Raw genomic sequence first — 22,272 nt, forward strand, 5'->3', positions numbered from 1 at the left:
ATGCCCTCCTCCAGGACATAAACAATAGACACAGTAAAAGCCTGAATTATATTCTTAACCTATAACATCAAGCACCAACCGCCAAGATGACAATGTGGAACTTAAGGATGGGAACTATTGAGTTGAAGGGTTTCTCTTGAGTCTAAGTATAATTCAGTATAATCTTGGGGATTTTTAAGTACAGAGGCAAGAAAAAACAAAATCCGACACCTATACAATATATTCAGTATAGGACCAAAACAGAAAGCCAATCTTCCAGCAGAGGGAGCAAGAGTTAAATAAATACTTTTTTTTTTTTTTTTTTTAGTCAAAACATGGAAGCTTAATTCAGAACCCAAATGGTTCATTTTATCTTCAATGGTATTATTTCCTAAAGAGTAAATAAAGTTGGTCACAGTGACACAGATAGATAGTAAAATCCTCCGTCCCCTGACTCCAGGTCCTGTGTTCTTTCCCAGGGTGAAGCTGATATGGAGTGAATTTTTCATGTTAATTGCCCTATAGAAGCACGCATCGAATTCCTTATTTAGATTAAGAACCATGGCAAAGTACATTTTAATAGGTAGCAGACACCATAATAACAGGAAGGATTTTTAAGGAAAATACAAAGACATCTTCCTCTTTAAAACGATCCCCTGGACCCTTCATTCATTCATTCATTCATTTGCTCACTTACCATAGTATCAACTGTGTACTTACTATGGTAGACATTGTGTCCACACTTCACCTTAGATCCCTTTACCCTCCTGTATTGAAGTTTGGATTATATTAGCTCCTTCGTCAGGTAGCCCATTTCCTGTGATACACTACTAGGCATCATTGTGCTGTTGCCTGTGTGATTGCTGATGTTACACTTGGACAGTTGTATTTAGTGGGTAAGATGGACAGACTATTTCCAGATGAGCCTTCCAGACTCACTGCACTTTATACGCTTACTCACTCAGCACATATTTGTTGGCAAAGGTCCAGTGATCAAACTTCATGGTTCAGAAATTTTACTTTATCAGTCCACTCGACAACGATCAGGAACTAAGGAAATGGAATCATATAAAACCCATTAACAAGAGACCCCTATTCATTTGCAATGAAAGTGTCGGTGGTGGTGTTTTACCATGACCCAGTGCACCTTTGTCTTGTGATTGATGTGCCTACAAACTAAATACCAAAAATTGTTTGATAATCATGGAATAAAGACAAAGGCTGTGAATAGGCTGGAGAGGCATTTTTCTAAGGAATGGGGAAGCTCCAAATAACAATATTTTGTGATAAAAATACTATTTCTGCCAGATGGCGTCTGTCGCACAATATTCATGCTGCCTGTTCCAGTCTCCACCTATACTGCCACCTGCACACCCTAAGCTAGCCTCTCTGGCTAGACTGTGAACCCTTGAGGAGGGAACAGGCTTACTCATATTTGTACCTAGATGATGCTAGGTTCTTGGAATTTCCAATGATCAGATGGGTGGGTGAAAAGATGGATTGGGTGGATGCATGAACGAAGGCAACTCCAGTTACTCAGACGCTTACCAGAGTCCAAAGCTTCTCACTCTGAATCATTATTAGTTTGTTCTTTAGCTTTAAGTTTAATTTCCTTGCATTCAAAATTGTGTATGTTACCACCAATACTACTCTACCTTCTCAAATAACTGTAAAGGAAAGTACCCACTTGAAAAAAAGTGTCTTATCATCTATCCTGTTCATTTAAAATCAGTATTTATAAAGTGTGGCCTAGATGTCGCTTCAAAAATATAGGGGATTACTTCACAGGCACAGGAGATTAGCTTCCCATATTATATGGATTAAAAGCCAGAGTCCTTGAAGGACAACGCCATCTGCACAACATTCCCATTTACCTCCTTTCCTACCACTCTCCCTCCCACTGCTCAGCACCAGCTCTGGGCCCCCCACTGCTCACAGCTCCAGACCTTTGCATCTAGAAGGTTCTGCACCCCAGATTTCTACATCACTCTTCCCTCTCCGTGAAGCTTCTGGTTACCACTCAGATACTGCCCTCACTGTGAGGCCAATCCTAGTCACTCTATATACTAGTACAAGCGCACCGTCCCTACCCCACCCCAACCCCAGGCCCCTTCAGTTGTCTCCATTGTATGGATCATCTTTCGGCATGCTCTCTTCATCTCTAGTCCCCTCCTCTGACCTAAAGTCCATGAGAGAAGAAACTTTGGTGTTTTTTCATTATTGTATTCCCTGTCCCTACAAAGGGCCTAGCACACACTTAAAATATTTATAAATATTTGTGAATGAATGAGTGAGTGAATGAATGGTTCATACTCAACAATAGCAGTCCCCAGTCTCCCCACTCCTGAATCTTCCTCTCCAAAACCTTTTAAATATCTCTTCAGGTATTTACCTGCATGTTTCTAAAGAACACGCTTATATGGCTATTTCTTAACTATTCAATTTAAGACGTTAATGACTTAAATTCCTACTGTGGCAGATGATGATACAGGATTCTTATAGCACCTCACAGCCCCAGTTCCCATTTCTCCACCTTCCTGGCATAACTATATCACATTATCTTATAATTTGCTTATATATTTTTGCCTGTATGTCTCTAGATGCAATAATACAATTGAATGTTTCAATACAGTTCATTGATACAAGACAGTCCTTCTAGATCGCGACCCCTTTGGCAGTCGAACGACCCTTTCACAGGGGTCGCCTAAGACCATCCTGCATATCAGGTATTTACATGACGACTCATAACAGTAGCAACATGACAGTTATGAAGTAGCAACGAAAATAATTTTTTGGTTGGGTCACAACATGAGGAACTGTATTTAAAGGGCCAGAAGGTTGAGAACCACTGCTCTAGATACAATTCTAGCTAGAACAAAACTCCTAGAACCTATGAATGTGTTAGATTTCCTGCCATCACCTCTCCCCTCAGTCAAGCTACCCAGCTATCCAGCACATGATCACAGTAAATTTTAATATGCACACAAACCATTGAGGATCTTTTGAAAACACAGGTTCATACTCAGCAGGTCTGAGGTGGAGCCCAGGATCTGCATTTCTAACCAGTTCCCAGGTGCTGTCAATGCTGCTGGTCCACGGACCAAACTTTGAGTCTAAGGCATTACAACTTGTACCCAGTAGATTCGCATTAAAATTAAATAATTAGGTCTCTAAGCTTTGCATGGGTTCAAAGCATTTAATTTTGGGTCTGAGTACTAAAACTACCAATATACTTTTACAATTTATTAAAATTTCTGACAAAATAGAAGCAAGTTAACATTTCAACTTTCACCCATATGAAACTTCCAACATAAACAGGCCCAGCTGACTCCTTGGCACTGCCCAGATGTACCCAAGCTCTGTTCAAACAGTGCAGATAATCGTAAACCTGGTGGAGATGGTTGGGAGGGTGGGGCTACTTATACATGTTGATTTAGAAATGTGCTCTTTGTCCTGTGGTGAATGGTGGTGTGCTGCGTCGTTATAGCATTTAGCCTTCATTGACATCTGGCTTTAGAATGCCATAATCTAATGCATTATTGAGTCCTGCCCTACCCCTTCTTTCACCACCTCCACCCCCCAAGGCCTGGGTTATCTCTTTTTTATTTTTTATTTCTTAGGCTATAAAAAGATTGTGGTGATGGGGAAGTGAAAGAGCATTAGCTCCTCCCAAAACCTACCTAAACCACTTACTCTCTTATAGCTACAGATAAAAATATTAAGTACACTCTTAGGGGAGGACAGGACAAACTACATCATTTGCAGGGCCCAGTGCAAAGTGAAAATGCAGGACCTCTTGCTCAGAATATTAAGAATTTCAACACTGTGACAGCAGAGCATTAAACCAAGAGGTAGGCCTTTCTAAGGTCATATGCTCATGAAACCAATCATGGTGGAGAGACTGACATAATGAAAACCCATTAGGAAAGTGACCAGACTCTTTTTCCCTCTTTCTCCTTCTCAAAACAAATGTCAGAAAAGAATAACTATGATGAGAATGGTGGTGACATTCATTAGATTGTTGACTAAAATATCCTATATAATAAAAGCCTAATATGTTAAGTGTCCGGTCGTCCAGTAGACCGTTCAACCAATCAAAGCATAATATGCTAATGATATGCTAAGGTTGCTCAACTGCTCGCTATGATATGCACTGACCACCGGGAGGCAGACACTCCGACTGGTAGGTTAGCTTGCTGCTGGGGTTCAGCAGATCAGGACTGAGAAAGACGGGCCCGACATGCCCTGGAACCCTCCCATGGTCCTCTCCAGCTGGCCAACCTCCTGTGTCCCTCCCTGGCCACAATCGTGCACCGGTGGAGTCCCTTGGCCTGGCCTGCACCCTCTCGCAATCCAGGACCCCTTGGGGGATGTTGGAAACCCCATTTCGGCCTGATCCCGCAGGCCAGGCCAAGGAACCCCACTGGTGCATGAATTTGTGCACCGGGCCTCTAATATATATATATCCCTATCTTATCTTTGGCCTGCCTTTCCTTTCTTTTTTGCTAAAATATGTCAACTTTCTCATTAAGAAAAACCTAACTAGCTGTCACTGAATCAAACCAAGGTGAAACTGAACTCTACCTTTGGTCTGATTATAATAAAATAGTTTACCTAGTCTATGATTTTAAAAAAATGTAACAGCACAAATATGATGGGAGGAGAGGGTGTGTAATCTCAAACAATAAGCTTTTCAAGTCATCAGGCAGCACATCTCAAACTTCAGTGACTCACTAAGAATCTTACCCTGAGACTGAAAAGCTGAGTGCTGGAACTGCCTACCCATTAAGGCAGCCACTAACCTCATGGACCTATTGAGCACTTGAAATGTGGCTTGTCCAAATGATGATGTGCTGTGGGATATGCAAACTGCATTTCCAGAACAGTCCACAAAAAGATAAAATCTCATTAATAATTTTATATCGATTATATCTTTTGCATATATTGGCTAAGATGCAAAATGATGGAGACAAAATCATCATAACCATAGTGACAAAGCAGTTTAAGAATCATGGCTTTAACACGAGAGTGTGACAGGCCAGAAAAATTGGTTTCCATTTTTACTCTTTGACTAACTGGACATTGCTTCTAGCATCAATTTTGTTGAAGTTTTTCCATTCTGACAATGCGAAGGCACTATGTCAGTGTAATCTGAGGGGGTGAGGGATCTGGATTAGAGGTTAAAAGCCTGAAGTCCGATTGAATGTTATACTTATTATGTTCAATGGACATAACTGATGATTGGACACACATCACAGTAAATGCTATGCTTTTAAAAAGCCACCAGGCAAACCTTGAATAAAGCCTCAAATGACTTAGGAACAAAGCGAATACTGCAGTAGAAAATAAAATGAATTATTGGTATAGATCAAATTGCCCAGAAACATCATGTGTCAACATTAATGTCAGTTCCTCAGAACCAATATATTGCTCCTTATCTACTCCAGGCTTCCAAAACCTAGAGTCCTTCTGACAGCTCATTCCACAGAGGTGCATTTATTTAGAAAAAGTGTGTGTAGCTACCAGCCTGTCCACTCCATCAATGTAAGACCTGCCCATAAAATCCGGTTGTATTTCACTCTGGGCAGCAATTATTAAGTATCCCTAAACACATGTGTCAACACATAAAAAACTGCTCCAGGCTCTCTACCTTTTCATGGCTTAAAAAAGCAGAAAACACCAAACAAAAGGGCCTTTGTGGAACATGAGGCATCAGAAATATTAGTTGTGTTGTGAGAGCCAAGGAGTAGCAATTTATTCTTGATAAATATTAATAAACCAAGTTTCCATTGACACCAAGTAAGTCCCCAGAAAGGTGTAAAGCCCCGAGTTGAGTATAAGGCCAGGAAACATCACAGAAACAAAACGCAAAACTGCAAAAAGCTACACTAACGGCAATGGTTACTGCCACTTGTTACAATGACTGGTTTTCTGCCTTCACTTTTCTAAATCAGTTAAATGGGGCTCCTTGCCCTATGGTTGTTTCCTCCTGACCCTCTGATGCCCAAGCAGATTATCTAAGGATTTATTATCTTATCTGCTGGCATCCCAACTCTGCCATTAATACATAACCTGAGCCCCAGAGCCTGCAGACTGACAACTCACCTAATTCTCTACCTTCAGGGTTCCCTGGGTCTCAGTGCTCTGCTCTCACATCTCGGACTTCGTCTTTCTTATCCACCCACTTGAAAATGAAAATAAAATCCCTCTCAGTATTTCCTCTGCTAGGCCACAAGCTCCTTGCAAGCAGCGTCTGGCCACCCTTTTTGTCAAATGTAAGCGTTCAACGAATACTTGAAGAATAAATTATTTTATTCATTTGCCTGGTTATTTTTCCACTTTTCCCCCCCACTTTTAAAAGATAGTTGTCGCAACTTCATTTCGTGCTTTGCCTGCTGCCTGCTTCAGAGAGTGCTAATCTTTATAGGAAGCTTTGTTAAAATTTGTAAAAACAATATACAAATTGTTAAATCCATTTTGACAGAACTCTAAAATCTCTCAGTTCCCCTCTATTTTCATTTCTCAAGCATCTAGGGCAGTGGTTCTCAACCTGTGGGTCGCAACCCCTTTGGCAGTCGAACGACCCTTTCACAGGGGTCGCCTAAGACCATCCTGCATATCAGATATTTACATTACGATTCATAACTGTAGCAACATTACAGTTATGAAGAAGCAACGAAAATAATTTTATGGTTGGGTCACAACATGAGGAACTGTATTTAAAGGGCCAGAAGGTTGAGAATCACTGATCTAGGGGTTCTCTTTAATCAATATTCTGTTTTGTATAGCTCTTTTAACTTGAATGTGTACACATTAAAAAGTAATGACATAGCACCCAACCGAGCTGAAAGGAGAACACATCTGCCGTGCATGTTCTGAGAGACGAATTAATAATGCATCTCTTCATCTGGTCTGATGTATGTGCACACACAGTGCCTTGCTCTAGGCGTACTCTGAGGCCAGTGATCACTGCCCCATCTTAGAGAATCTATTTCAATCGTGTGTTATAGGAGCAAATGAAGGAAGATATTAAAAGAGTAAGTCTTTAGCCCCAGAGTGGAAACGAGAATATGAATGTGGGGAAACTAGAATATAATATATACCTTATATTAGCCTTTTAAGCAGTAATTTAATTGGTGAGTTTTATTTACACATCAGGGTGGTGTTTGTAAGACAGCTTTCCTGGGTCAGGCAAACTTACAGGGAATCAATTTAGAGAGCAAACATTAGGTTGATTCATCTCAACTGTCTATATTTGTATTGTTGCTACAGGCAAGTCATTCAATTTATGAAGCCCTCTGCTGTCTTGTCTGTAAAATGAGAAGGATGGCCTGCCTGATTTTCACGGCCTCTTCCAGGTAGGAGAGCCCACAGTTCTTCGTGTTGAAAAATAAGCACCATGGAAAATAAAAACACATGGTAAGGAATTGCCACTTGCTTACTTGTCTTCAAAGATACTAAATTTAGGTTGTGCAAATAACACAAAAGTATATCATAAGATGAAATCACTGATGACTTCCCTTAAATTATAATCCAAAAAACTCAATGCTAATTGGTTATTACCATTTCGTTAGCTAAATCAGTCCATATCTTCTAGATCTTGCACAAATTTCACTCAAGCACCATAAATCTTTGGTTGTCGCCATGGATGGAAGGCTCAGTTATGTGCTAATGCAGCAGGGCAGTTCAGAGAAAGAGGAACCGTTAGGCAGCGACTAGGCCAATGCTTCTCCCAGTAGCTCTGGTCTGTCCACGCAGAGGTTTGACTCTGGAGTTCTGAAAGCCCTGGGGTAAACTAGAATTACAGTGGTCACTTTATGAGGGATAATGTCACAACCAACAAGAGCGGAGGCAACCTTTCCTGCATCTTATTACACACCTCCAGCCCAGTTCTCTCCAGACCAGAACACACAACATCATCTATAGACCTTCTACATTTGATCTAGTAATGCAGGCACCACAAATGGGGCATGTCAGCGAACAAACATGCCATGTACCCCTTTGTAACAATCCCTCCAGACATTCTCCCTGCCTTGTCCCAGTGCCCCTCCCCCCCTTTCAGTAAAGGACACCACCATCGCTACCCAGTCACCCAAGTCAGAACTTCAGGAGTCATCCTTATCTCATCCTATTCCTCATGCTCCACACCCATGCAGCCAACAGAGGAATCAGGGTCAAAGAGTGTGCACATGCTATACCAAGAAAGAGACGCATACAGGAGAGATGAACAGGATGACCAACCATCCCGGCTGGCCTGGGCGTGTCCTGGTTTGAACAATGAAAGTCTCACATCCCAGAAAGCTTCTCAGTCTCAGGCAAACCAAGACAACTGGTCATCCTGGAAAGGAGAGAATTTGGGAGGGCAGGGATGCTTCCTGGAAGAAATGACGCCCAGAAGAGAAGAGGACAGTATGTGCAAAGCACAGAATGGAGGAGCATCAGTAGCCTGTGTTAATGAAGTGTCAAGCTTGAGGCATGGAGGGTGGGAAGGGGACTCTGGAAAGGTAGGCAGGGGCTGGGTCTTAGAGAGCGATGTATTGGACTTGACCACTTAAGTGTCACAAGTTTCTCAGAGAGGTAAAATACTAGTAGTCAGATCTGCATTTGTAGGCAGGTGTTTTGAGACAGAACCTTAACATTTATGAACTGTTGATGGCTTGAAGCCAGGAGCTAAGCTGTTATTTTTCAACCAGAGGCCCAGTGCACAAAATTCGTGAACGGGTAGGGTCCCTAGCAGCTGCCGGCTAGGGGTGCCTCCCTCTCCCTGGCCGCCTACCGCCGGCTTCGCCCCTGGTTAAACTTCCAGTCGAGGGGACAATTTGCATATTAGGCTTTTATTATATAGAATTGTCAGTGGTTTCTTAACTGTGATTTTAAAGACAGAAGTTAGAATTTGTCTTAGGGACAAACCTTTCCTCTGTTTTGGGAGGAAGTTGGTTGGGCTCTCTCTTAGTCAGGTTGATATAAAATAAGTACCCACTTGTCCCTGGTATAATCTCAAACTTTCGTGAAATAATCCAAGACCAACTGCAGGGATGAGGAGGGCCATTCAGTCTGTCAGGCTTCCCAGTAAGAGATTTTGGGTGTTACATTATTTCAGAGAGGATCTGAACTTCCTGCTGCCAGTTGGCTGAGGGCATCACTGATAAAGGACCACTTTAAACTAAATTCTCCATTTAAGGTTTTCAGATTACACACAGACCTGGGTAATACAGACAACAAACTGTGCCAGGCTAGCTGTGGCTACAAATTCTCGGGGAAGATTTTTTTTTTTCCTCTGCACAAAGCACCAAGGTTGAGACAGAAAATTTTTCTTACTGGACCCTCCTGCATGGTGGCTTTCTTTATCATGTACCCTTATTCTGAAGGCATAGTTCTTCAGTATACTAGGTTTATGTGGATATTTCCTGTTAATAGTCCCACTTTAGGCAAGCCCTAGACTCTCATCTCCTGTACCTTTACAGACACCATAAGGAAAGCTTAGTATCTCCATGACTGAGCAGAATCCCACAGGGTGCAAGACAGCTTTCTCACTTTCTTCTCTCCTAAGGTTCCTGTTTTCATTTCCTTTATCTCTGAGGAGTCTTTCTTTTCATAATAAGTCTGCAATAGGTTTTAAAAAATACATACATACATATACTAATATAGATAGACACATAGGGAAGAAGGATGGAAGGAAGAGAGGGAGGGATAGGGGAGGGAGGGTGGGAGGGAGAGAAGAAGGAAGGAAGGAAGGAAGGAAGGAAGGAAGGAAGGAAGGAAGGAAGGGAGGGAGGGAGGGAGGGAGGGAGGGAGGGAGGGAGGGAGGGAGGGAGGGAGGGAGGGAGGGAGGGAGATAATGCACTTTAGTTGTTTTCACTAAGAACATTTGGGATAGTGGCATTAGGAGTATCCAGTCTGCCATACTCCATGTCACTGAACTCCTGGGTTGCAATTCTTACTTTCTTAACATGACTAGCAGAAACAGCAGTCAGTGAGCACAGAGAACCCTCCACAGATGCTTCTCTCCTTTAAATTGGGCATCAGCACTTTTATTCATTCACTCATTTGTCGTTCATTCGGTAAGTGAATATCAAGTGCCTACTATGTTTGAGCCACTGAGACAACAAATCTACCAACTCACTGAAGTATGCACCAGATGAGTACAAACCAAAACTTGAATATGCCAGATTAACTGTGTAAAATGCAATAATGAAAGTTCACTGCACCAGGATCTTAAAATGTCTTATTATAGAAATTTTCAAACAAACACTAGAGTAGTTAGAACAGTATAATAAATCCCCATGTATCCATTTTCCAGCTCCAACAAATAACTCATGGCCAAACTTCTTCCGTTCCTCTCCCTCCCTCCCATTTTATTTGGAAGCCAATCAAAGACATCATATCCTTTCACTTGGAACTATTTCACTAAGTAAACCAGTTTTTAAAGCACAGAGACCAAGATTTTTTTCTGACTTAACTCTGAGTTATGTCAAGTATCTAGAACCACAATGCATACAAACACCCACAGTTCTTATGTGCCCTCCTTCTCAACCAATCAGAGCAACGTATCCTGACTAAGACGTCTGGGAAAGACAACTCTTCCCCACAGACTGCAGATTCTCTATGTATCACATCTGGGTGCAATAGCTTATCCATAATGAGGGGGGAAAGTTCAAAGTCCTCTTAAAACTACAGTGTTTATGATAGCTCTCCAAAATACTGGCCATACTTAACATTAATCATTAACACCCTCAGCAGAGTCTATCTATGAGGTAAAAATGTGCCTCCTATTAGTCATAAGGAAGTTTGGATCTAATAAATATTTTGCAGTCATCCAACAGACTGGAATATCAGGGGTTGTACATTCATGACTTATGTATGAATAAGAGTCAATAGGATCTGTATCTAGTCCTCAAGTGTAATTCAGAAAACTTACCTGCTGTGAAATGCTACCTTGATTTCCTGTGATCATATAATAAGATTTAAAACCTACCAAGGCATAAAACTCAATGTGATAGAGGAGCCATCAAGTTTTCCTGTCCTTACGTAAACATGTGGAGGTCTTCACAACAGAAACTTTTCTACTCAGCAAAGGAGTAGATTAGACGACTGAACCCCATAAAATAGTGCTAATGTCCCATATTTCATTTAAATTTGAAATCTCAAAAGCCTACAAACATTAGCCCAAAAAACTGGTGGAAGAACACACAGACAAAGTTATTTCTCCAAAATATTCAAAATGATTTTAAGCATTCTAATGAAATTTTAACTCACTTAAACATAATTGGATCCAGACATACTAGTAAGGAAGAACTGTACTAAAAAAGTGAACTTCAAAAACTATTATGTTAAACACCTGCACTTATATTCCTTTTTAGTTATAAAGCTAATTCTTTATTTAAATAATGCTTCTACACACCTGGATCATAAGCCTTAGTGTATGAACCTCTTAGCTGAAACTAAATCACTGCGAAATGGGTATAATTTAAACAGTACAACTTTCCAGTGACTTTAATCAAACCTCCTTCTCCCCCACTAAGCAATAAAACAAATTAATTTTGTGAATACACATATACAGAACATGTGTCTATAAAAAATTCTTCACTACAGGTTATAACTGTGACATCCACTTTCAGAGTAATTTACAGCTTTTTAATAAGCAGTAAGATCTGCTTATGACGTATCCAGTCATTATTGGTGAGCTCTCAGGGAGTGCTGGTTGATACATATATATACATATATATATAATGTTCCATACATATCATATTCCATGGATAGCATATTCTATATTATCATATTCCAAATTATCATATTCCATATATATACATGGAGTATCATTCGGCCATAGAAAAGCAGGAAGTCCTGCTATTTGGAACAACATGGTAGACCTTGAGGGGATTATGCTAAGTAAATAAGCCAGACAGAGAAAGACAAATACTGCATGGTATCACTTATACGTGGAATCTGAAAGAGGAGGAGAGGAGAGAGTAGAAACAGAGTAGAAAAGTGGTTGCCAGGGGCTGGGGGGTGGAGGAAACAGGGAAAGGTTGGTAAAAGAGGACAAAGTTTCGGCTATAAGATGAATAATGTCTGAGTATAAAATGTAAAACATAGTGACTATAGCAGATAACACTGTGTTGTATAATTAAATTTTATTGAGAATAGAACTTAAATATTCTCACCTAAAAGAAAAAAAATTGAAAAAAATTTTAAGCATTGTTCTTTATCACCATTGTGACTTATTATGTAGCCACAGCTGTCTTTTTAGGTACGCAAATTATTCATGGAGATTGCAAATATTCTTCATGTATATATTAGGATGAAAACATTTGCCAAGGCAGGTCCAAGAGCTAAAAGAACACCCTTTCTTGTTTCCTTTTGTTACCTCTACTGAAAAAAAGAAACCGCCCCCGAGAAAAGCCTCTAAGAAATGCCTCTCGTGGTAATTTCTAGAAAGGAATTAAACAGATTGCTGTAAAAGGGGTGGGGGGAGCAAGGCAAGGTGGACTGTGGTGTCAATCCTCAGGTGAGATGTCAGCAGAGGAGGAGTGTCTTTCCTGTGAACACTATAAAAGGCAGTTCCTTCACCACAGAGGGACAGACTCTGCTCCACCCATCCTGAAGCTACAGGTGCTCCCTCCTAGAATCCCCAATGGATTTCACACGCAGAAGCTTGCAAAGAAGCCTGAGTTCCTCCTCGCAGGCTTCTATGGTCAACATGTATAGGACTGGGGGCAGGCAGCTCCTGGGGGCAGCACCTAGCGTCTATGGGGGAGCTGGAGGCCACGGCACCCGCATCTCAACCTCCAAAAGCTTGGTGAGCTATGGGAATGATCTCAACAAAGGCGACCTGTTTTTTGGCAATGAGAAGATGGCCATGAGAAACCTCAATGACCGCCTAGCAAGCTACCTAGAAAAAGTGCGGTCCCTGGAGCAGTCCAACCTCCAACTTGAGATGCAGATTAAGCAGTGGTATGAATCAAACGCGCCCAGCACCAGTCGGGACTACAGTGCATACTACAAAGAAATTGAAGAGCTGCGAGCTCAGGTAAGGGATGATGCTGAGTTTTCTGCTCCATTATTTAGCTGCATGATATATCACGAGGGCATATACATTAGGTGGGTTCAAATGGATGTTGTAAAGCAAATTAGGCTGAAATGCAACATCGATAAAGATGATATATTCTATCATCTACCCTGACTACATAATAGGATGACTGTGAATCATACTTTTTAAAGTTTTAAAACCTAGTTATATATAAAATATAAAAATTTTATCCTCCAATCTTATACTCTGTATTTTTGTCATAGTTTACTAAGGGCTAAGAGAATAGTAAGCCTTTTTTTCTGAAAAAGCTAAATTTTTAAGTGATAATAAATCTCTCTTAGTTTTTCACCTAGTTCCCATCAACCCTTGAAACCCCTGTCAATTTAGAGAGTTTCCTCTTTTCATTTATATAAATGGTACAATATAAGTATTAGAATACTATATCATTAGATTTCAATGATACAGTTTTTCAGGGTAGAAATGAGGGGAAGGGGTATGGGTCTTAATGATGCCTGGACTTTTAAATGTCCTGTTTAATAATCTGGTCATCAACAGCAAGCAGTGCGGACACCACTTCCATAGTAATAAAATGTTCTATTGCCCCCAATTAAAATTTATGGCAATTGTATCAGAACCATGTCATCCAAGAAAGGTGGAGTTCTCCGTTTTATCGATTGTGTGACATAAAAGAAGACTTTGCTCCTAACTGAAGATCTCAGATATGACTCAGAGCATTTGCACTGCTGGAATATTCTTATCTAATCAAGACAAGTGTCCCTTTTCTTTCCCTTTCTATTTTAACATTCGTGTTCCTTTAGACTGAGTAAAGGCCACTTACCAGCAAGTCTCTTTTTCTTGTGTTGTATTAGACAGCAGTACAATTTGATGCAGATTCTACAGGAAGTTACTTTGGTGTTTCAGGAACTATGTGGATGTGAGAGGCCAAGGTGTTTAAATGGTCCTTTCTGCCAACAGGTCATTCTTCTCCGACTCCCACTACACACATTCAAAATCAGCCAACCATTCCCCCTACCTGTCTCATGGTTCATGTTTCTGAATCCACTATGGATTGCCCCAAACCCATGGGCACAGCCATTTCTTCCATTTAGCTGGACAGCCCCTGTATCTGAAGGAAGGCAGCTCTTTCTAGGATGGGATAAGCTGAAAGAGATATGTCATTATAACATTTTCTACAAGCAGACTTCTGATCCATGTGAGTTAGACAATTCATCCAATAGGTGACAGCTACTTAAGAGCAGGGGCTTATCCATCCTGATAGCCCCCGTGCATAGCACAACTCCCACCACCTAAGTGTCCATTCATCAGCCAATATTTAGTCGACACTAACTAGGTGCTAGTTGCCATGCTGGACAATGGGAAATATGATGGTAAATGTAAGGTGACTTAGGAAACAGGCATGGACAAAGGCAACATTTATCCCACACACATGGGGGACTGTGTAGGGCAATGAGGGCACAAGTAGTTCATCCACCCAGTTCTGTTTTGAGGAAATCGTGAAGGCTTGAAGCAATGAACGTCTAAGCTGAGACATGGAGGAGGAGGAAAAAGAGGAGGGGTTCACTGAGTGAGAGGAGCTCAGAGAAATGTTCTAAGCAGGAATAAAGGCAAGGCACTCAATAAGGTTTGATGCCTCAAGGTGAATTAAAATCTCCTTTGATGAAATCACAAGAAAGCTGACCAAACTGTGAGACGAGCATTGCATTTTACAAATCTATTATGTTCAATAGCCATATCATTATTCTTCCCTTCCATTTTCATGTGGAAATTATTGAAATGAACATCATCTTTGATATAACAGTAGTCGTACCTGAGTATAAATACAATCATTCAAACTCCTACCCAGTTGAAAATGTCATTCTTTCTCATGTGTTTTCCAGATTAAAGATGCTCAACGGCAAAATGCTCTGTGTGTCCTGAAAATCGATAATGCTAAACTGGCGGCTGAGGACTTCAGACTGAAGTAGGTTCTCTAATTCCATGGCAAAAGTTCCTGAAAAGGAATGTCTTTCAGTGGTCCTTTATGATACCAAGCTTTCCATTGTTGGTAAAGGAGCTACCACTAAATAGTTTCAGAATCTTGGCATTTAAAGGGTGTTAGAAACTATCTGGTACAGTCCCTCTCCCACAGTCTTAAGATTCCGTTACCCAGCGTGTAACTGAACGCCTCCAGTAACTGTTGTTCTTGTTGGTTAGCTCTACTTGTTAGAACATTCTTTTTTAGTAACCCAGCATCTACCTTCTCACATACTGAACCTAATTCTGCCCTTTGGAATAATAACAAAGCAATTTAAAACTCTGAATAGGACCCTATCCAGTTTGGCTCAGTGGATAGAGTGTCGGCCTGCAGACTGAAGGATCTCAGGTTCGATTCCGGTCGAGGGCATATGCCTGGGTTGCGGGCTCGATCCCCAGTGTGGGGCTTGCAAGGGGCAGCCGATCAATGATTCTCTCATCATTGATGTTTCTCTCTCTCCCTCTCCCTTCCTCTCTGAAATCAATAACTCTGCATAGCTGTCCATCTGTTATCTAAAGAGAGTCATTTGTCTACCTTAGTAATTCTGCAAATGAGTCATCCATGTTCCTCCCACTGCCTACAAGTGTATGCCCAAAGTTCCAGGGGTGACATGACTCTTGATGCTTTCTAGCTTTCCTGTGTTTTACAATACAGTCTGACCAACCAAAGAACTAGGACGATGATTAAATCAGTTCAATCTGCTCCCTCTCTTGTAGTCATATCACACTACATGTAACCAGAGTTGTACTTCAGAAACTGCTTCCACACTAGGGCTTCCTCACCTGAATTTGTACAACACATCTGCACTAACGAGTCCTTTATGCTTTAAAAGGGTGACATCTTAATGCTACGGGGATCAAAATGAAAAAAAAAATGAGAGCAGATCTGAAGATTAAAGCAGTAAAAGTTCATTAATTCCAGTCAACATCTGATTGTTCTATTTCATTATCATTTTTAAACATTACTACTTTAATAAAAATGGGAGTATATAAAATTTTAGAAGGGAATGCATGAATTTTTAAGATAATTTACTTTGGATACATGTGCTTACAAAGTAATAAAAATAAATTGATCATGTATATTCATTAAGTAAATTTCGTTATTTTAATATCAATGAGAACCCTTTGCTGACACAATAGTTAAAGTAATTTTTTATTATTTTTAAAATATATTTTTATTGATTTCAGATAGGAATGGAGATGAAGAGATATAGAAACATCAATGATGAGAGAAAATAATTGATCAGCTGCCTCCTGTATGCCCCCTACTGAAGATAGAGCCCACAACCAGGGCATGTGCCTCTCCCTTCTTCTCCCTCTTCCTTCCTCTCCCTCTCCCTTCCTCTCTGAAATCAATAACTCTGCATAGCTGTCCGTCTGTTATCTAAAGAGAGTCATTTGTCAACCTTAGTAATTCTGCAAATGAGTCATCCATGTTCCTTGTAAATATTTGTAAATATTTACAAATTTTTTCTTTGTAACTATATCCTAGAATTTAAAAATGTTTTTTATTGATTTCAGAGAGGAAGGGAGAGGAAGAGAGAGATAGAAACATCAATGATGATAAAGAATCATTGACTGCCTGCCTCTTACACATCCCCTACTGGGGATGGAGCCCACAATCTGGGCGTGTGCCCTGACCGGGAAACGAATTGTGACTTTCTGGTTCATGGATCTATTCTCAACCACTGAGTCACACAGGCTGGGCTAGAAACTTCTTAAAGTAGTTTCTGATTGATTTTTTTTTAACCAAATCACAGAGATTATATATGGGGCAAATGATCTGATTCCTAGGCTCTCAGGAACATTTTTGAAATGTATAAAGAGGGATACAATAATGTATTGAAATTGAAATCCTCATATACTACATATAAACCTATCTCGTTATATTAAGATTATCTCTTCTATAATGGTTTTGGAAGGACTCAGTTATCTCTGCTTATTAATTCACAGGTATGAGACTGAAAGAGGGATGCGCCTAACAGTGGAAGCTGACCTCCAGGGCCTGAGTAAGGTTTATGATGATCTAACCCTAAGCAAAACAGACTTGGAGGCTCAAATTGAAGAACTGAATAAAGACCTGGTTATCCTCAAAAAAGAGCATCAGGAGGTAAAAAATAAATAAATAAATAAATACATTTCAGAAGTGGTATTGGGAATGGTGGAAAGAGGAGGATAAAGAAGATTGGGTGGTGATGGTGATGGTAAAGAAGACAACAATAATGATGTTACCCCTAAGTTCTTTTCATAAGGTTTCTATCAGGGATAAATAGCTTAGAGAAATATCTGGACCATAAAAAAGCCCTGCCTATTATGTTCTTCCTTTTTTTACTCACTCCCAGTGAAAAAAGCCATAAAATGTATAAAGTCTTTTCTGCCCAGCCTCTTCTGAGAATACACTTCAGACTATAATCAGCCAGGATTTTCATTCTCGTAGGAAGTGGACAGCCTACGCAAACAGCTGGGCAGTACTGTCAATGTGGAGCTGATGGCTGCTCCAGCCCTGAACCTCAGTGCCATCATGGATGAAATGAGGCAGAAATATGAAGTCTTGGCCCAAGAGAACCTTAAGAAGGCCAAAGAAGAGTTTGAGATACAGGTAAGAGCATAATTCTAAAGGATAAGCAAATGTGTGGAAGTTGTCCTCCACAAAGAGATAACTCTTTCTTCCTTCCTCTCTTTCTTTTTTCTTCCTTTCTTCCTTTCTTTCTGTCTTTTTTCCCTTATTTACTTTTTTCATTTTTGGAATTTTAGACTGAAACTCTGCAGCAACAAGTCTCAGTGGACACTGCAGAATTAAAGCAATCGGAGGTTCAAGTAAAGGAGCTGAGACGCACCTACCAGAACTTGGAGATAGACCTCAAGTCCCATCTCAGTATGGTAAAGCACATCTAACTTCCAGCTCTCGGTGTCATGTCTATTTACTAAGTGCCTGCATTAGGAACTTTGAAAGTAAGAAACCACCCCTCCCCTTGCAAAGCTGGCAGGGAAGCGGGCCAAACAACAGATTATGATTAAAAAACAGAAAGAAATCAAGGGAAAGGGCAATGAACTGCAAGGATGCAGAGGAAGAAGATCTGGAAGATTTATAGTGAAAGTGGCATTTCAACTAGATCTGAAAACTTTAGTTTTTAAGCTAGAGAATAGGAGTAAAGACATTCTGGGCAAAGCAAATCAGTCAGCATGTGACAAATTATGCTCTGGTAACAACCCCAAAATCATAGTGGCTCACAACACTGCATCCATCGTGGTTTGGCTGCAGCTCTGGCTGGGGCATGCCAGTGTTGTGGCCCAAAGAAAAGAGCAATAGTTAGACCATGTGATCCCTCTTAAAGCTTCTCAGAAAAGGCAATTGTCAGTTTCACTTGCATCTCATTAGCCAAAGAAAATCATATGACCAAGCCTGGTGTTAATAGCATGAGGAAGGCTAATCCTCCAAATGAAGTGGCACCATAAACCGCAGGGAGGGGGAGCAAATATTGAAAACAATAGTACAATATACAGTAAGAGAACAGTGAGTGCAAAGCTAAAAACAAACAGACACACACAAAAAAAACGAAAAGTTAATGGTCCTAGCTGACTGACTGGGGTTGCCTAGAGGAAGAGAGTGGGAGATAAAGCCAGAATTATACATGATGCCCATAACAAGCTACAGAAATTCCTCTCAAAAGATTAAAATTGAGCCACCTCTTAAATCAAATCCTCAAGAAATGTCCACTTTTTCTTGTGCTCGTAGAAACAATCTTTGGAGCAGACACTGCAAGATACCAAAGCTCGTTATCACAGCCAGCTGGCCACCCTCCAGGCCCTGCTGAACTCCATAGAGGCCCAACTGATGCAGGTCCGGGCGGATGCAGAACGCCAGAACAAGGAGTACAATGAGCTCCTGGACATGAAGATCAGGCTGGAGCAGGAAATCGCTACTTACCGGCGCCTCCTGGAAGGAGAAGATCTGTAAGGACCTTATTAGAATCCGGGGATATGTCTACACAATGTGCTATGTTAATATCCACACGTTAAGCCCTGTCACTCATTCCCCAGCATCAATGCAATGCCTATCACAAAATCAATTACACACACACACACACACACACACACCAACAAAGCAAAAATATATCCAAAAGTGCCCACACCCCCAAAATACCAAATATAGGCTTTGTACTTGAGGTTGTGTTATAGAGATGATAAAGATTATGCAAATGTTCATTTTTATAATGAATATATAATTGAAAGCAAAATAACTTTTTAAAATTCTCACTGAGAGGTCATGAACTTCACCACCGGCCACAGAGGTCTGTGGGAACCAGTTGAAGAATCACCAGTGTTGCAGCAGCAACTGTCTTCAAATACCACACCCAAGAAAGTCACAGAGAACACAGATTTCAACTTCTATTATAGTTGGAATATTTTAATTAGGAAAACGTCTAGCATGTGTTAAGTGAGTCCGTTTGGAAGCTCCGTATTTTTCAAGTTAAAAAGTAAGACACTCTGCCCTAGCCGGTTGGGCTCAATGGATAGAGTTTGGCCCTTGAACTGAAGAGTCCTGGGTTCGACCCCAGTTGCAGGCTGGATCCCCAGCCCTGGTCAAGCCACGTGCAGGAGGCAACCAATCAATGTGTCTCTCTCACATCGTTGTTTTTCTCTCTGTGTTTCTCGCCCCCCTCCCCTTCCACTCTCTCTAAAAAAATCAATGGAAAAATATCCTCAGGTGAGGATTAACAAAAAAAAAAGCATGGCACTCAAGTTAGAAGAGACAAGCATAATAAAAGGGGGGAAAATACAAACACAGGATGAAAACACACATCACTGAGACTTTATTTTGAAACAAAATGACAGGACGGTGCTTCATTTTCAAAATGGCAATAACACTTTTTTTCTGTTTCTTTTTCTTTTCTTAAAAGAAGCATCCTGGAGGAGAAAGCAGGTAAGTGTTCTAATTTCACACATTACCTATAAGACTAAACTCTCACTCAATAGCTTACCACTTCTTAGCTGCCACTGGTGAAAAGTAAAGGGAGATCAGTTCTCAAGTGAGCTGATATTACCCTCGGGATTCTGAAAAGCAAGCAGATCACATAAAGGAGGCCTCCCTGTGGGAAATCTGTCACACCCCCAGGACAGGGTGACTTTCTTGGCCCTATGCTACTGTTGCCCTGAGACATCCTGAAATCTTGAAAATGAAAAATAGGGTGAAAATGTGCAATTTGCTTAATTCAATATTATATATTTCTCTTTGGGGGTGGGAAGAGTAGAAAATGTATAAATTTGGGGAGAGTGGCACCTATTCTGCATTGATTTTTAAAATGGACTTAAGATCACTTAAGAAAGAGAACTTTTGTCTAAAAGAAGGAAGTATATACAAAACAATTGAAGTTGAGAATTATAAACCAGCAGAGTTATGTGTCTGAATTAACATTTTATATTTCAATCTAAATTCAGATGTAAAGAAAACCAGGAAGATTAAGACAGTGGTGGAAGAAGTAGTGGATGGCAAGGTTGTGTCATCTGAAGTCCAAGAAATGGAAGAAAGTATATAAACCCCTGCCGGACGGAGATGCTGCTGAGGGCCTGAGAAGTGGAGCTGTAATGTCTGCTCCCTACAGGAAAGCACCATTAGCGCTTTCTACTGGTGGGGTGGAGGGGGTGGCCCATCTATCTATCAGTCTCTGTAATTGAACATAAATGTTTTACTCAAAGGAGCTGCAAATTGCCAGCGAAAGTGAAATCCAATGAGCATTAGGATATTTAAAACATCATTACTGCCATCTTTACCATGAAACATTAATTACAAGCTATAGACCACCTAATATCAATTTATTAATGTTCCTGAAAATTACAGCACATTTTCAATGATATTAAACCTCATGAAGCAGAGGGTCTGTGCAAATAAATCTCTTTCTCTTGAATTTCTTCTGTTTTTGAGCTGCAAAATCTCCTTTCTGGGGCCCCTGGATTCTTGATAAAGGTAATTTCTTGGTTAATTTCATAGAACTCATCCTCAAGTGTGACCCCTGGGGTCCTTGTTCATCCTCATCTCAAAAGCACAGCATAAATCAGCAGTAACCCAATATTCTTTCACTCATTCACAGGACCTTACATTTTTGTTCACACAAAAGTGAAAGATGGTCTGAACCATGTGATCACTGAATTGCAGAAAATGGAAGGTTTATCTGTCTTTAACTCAGGTGCCAAATTCTGAATTCAAAGACCAGAAAAGTACCCAGACATAAGAAGATGAGCACACATCTATCTATATAAAAGCCTAAGCAACCATCACAACCGAACGGACGACCAAACAGGCTGCATGGAGCAACCAGGCCGGCAGGGGGGGGCAGTGAGAGGCGACCAAACGACAGAGCCACAGGCTGCATGGGATGATCCGGCTGGCTGGGGGGTTAGTGAGGGGCGACCAAATGACCGAGCCGCAGGTTGCGTGGGGTGATCGGCCAGCTCGGGGGCTAGTGAGGGGGGACCAAACGACCGAGCTACAGGCTGCGTGTGGCAACCAGGCAGGCAGTGGGGGCAGTGAGGGGCAACCAAACCACCAAACAGCAGGCTGCATGGGGCAACCAGACTGGCAGGGGGGGGGGGGCAGTTGGGGGCAACCAGGCCGGCAGGCAGAGGCAGTTAGAGGTGATCAGGCCGGCAAGGAGGGGGGGCGGGGCAGTGAGGGGCAATCAGTCCGTGATCAGACCTAAACTGGCAGTCAAACATCCCCCGAGGGGTCCCAGATTGGAGAGGGTGCAGGCTGGGCTGAGGGGAACCTCCTCTCGCCTCCCCCAACCCCCATGCACAAATTTCGTGCACCAGGCCTCTAGTTGTACTTAATAAAAACCTAAAGATTTACAGAGACCACATAAATAATTATCTCCATTTTGAGTATTCCGGAAACTCTATGAAAATGAAGATATAATCTTTTTTAACAGTTCACCCTAATTCTAGTCATTTTCTTCTCTGCCTCATCTTATGTAATCACTTTGCCAACAAGACCAAGATTGCTTCTGTTTTATGCATTCCCACCTTCCTACATTTTTACAGCTGTCAACGAAATTATTTCCACTTCTAAAAACTCCAGAATAGAGATATGATTATTTAACTTAGCCCTCCCTCCACTCCCCCACCAAAATAAACACTGAAGAATAAATATTTCTTTGCAACTTCTGAAGTTGCTCCCCATTTATAATTGAATTCAGAATAAATCTTGGCCAAAGCATATCAGAAAATTAGAG

At 41.0% G+C, this 22,272-nt stretch overlaps 1 protein-coding gene across 2 annotated transcripts; it reads left to right on the plus strand.

Annotated features, from left to right (window-relative positions):
- The first annotated feature begins 9,828 nt into the window (after positions 1-9,828).
- On the plus strand, positions 9,829-20,949 carry KRT20 (keratin 20). 2 transcript variants are annotated; one of them, XM_036342197.1, is made up of 8 exons: positions 9,829-13,009; positions 14,908-14,990; positions 16,997-17,153; positions 17,481-17,642; positions 17,798-17,923; positions 18,780-18,997; positions 19,945-19,967; positions 20,483-20,949. In XM_036342197.1, the coding sequence occupies exons 1-8, from the start codon at positions 12,614-12,616 to the stop codon at positions 20,578-20,580; spliced, it is 1,263 nt and encodes a 420-aa protein (XP_036198090.1). In that variant the 5' UTR covers positions 9,829-12,613; the 3' UTR covers positions 20,581-20,949. The 2 variants fall into 2 exon arrangements, with proteins under 2 accessions (XP_036198090.1, XP_036198091.1); XM_036342198.1 differs by having other exon boundaries at positions 19,948-19,967.
- Positions 20,950-22,272: the final 1,323 nt, after the last annotated feature.

Source organism: Myotis myotis, unplaced genomic scaffold, assembly GCF_014108235.1.
Source record: "Myotis myotis isolate mMyoMyo1 unplaced genomic scaffold, mMyoMyo1.p scaffold_m19_p_17, whole genome shotgun sequence".
NCBI lineage: Eukaryota > Metazoa > Chordata > Mammalia > Chiroptera > Vespertilionidae > Myotis > Myotis myotis.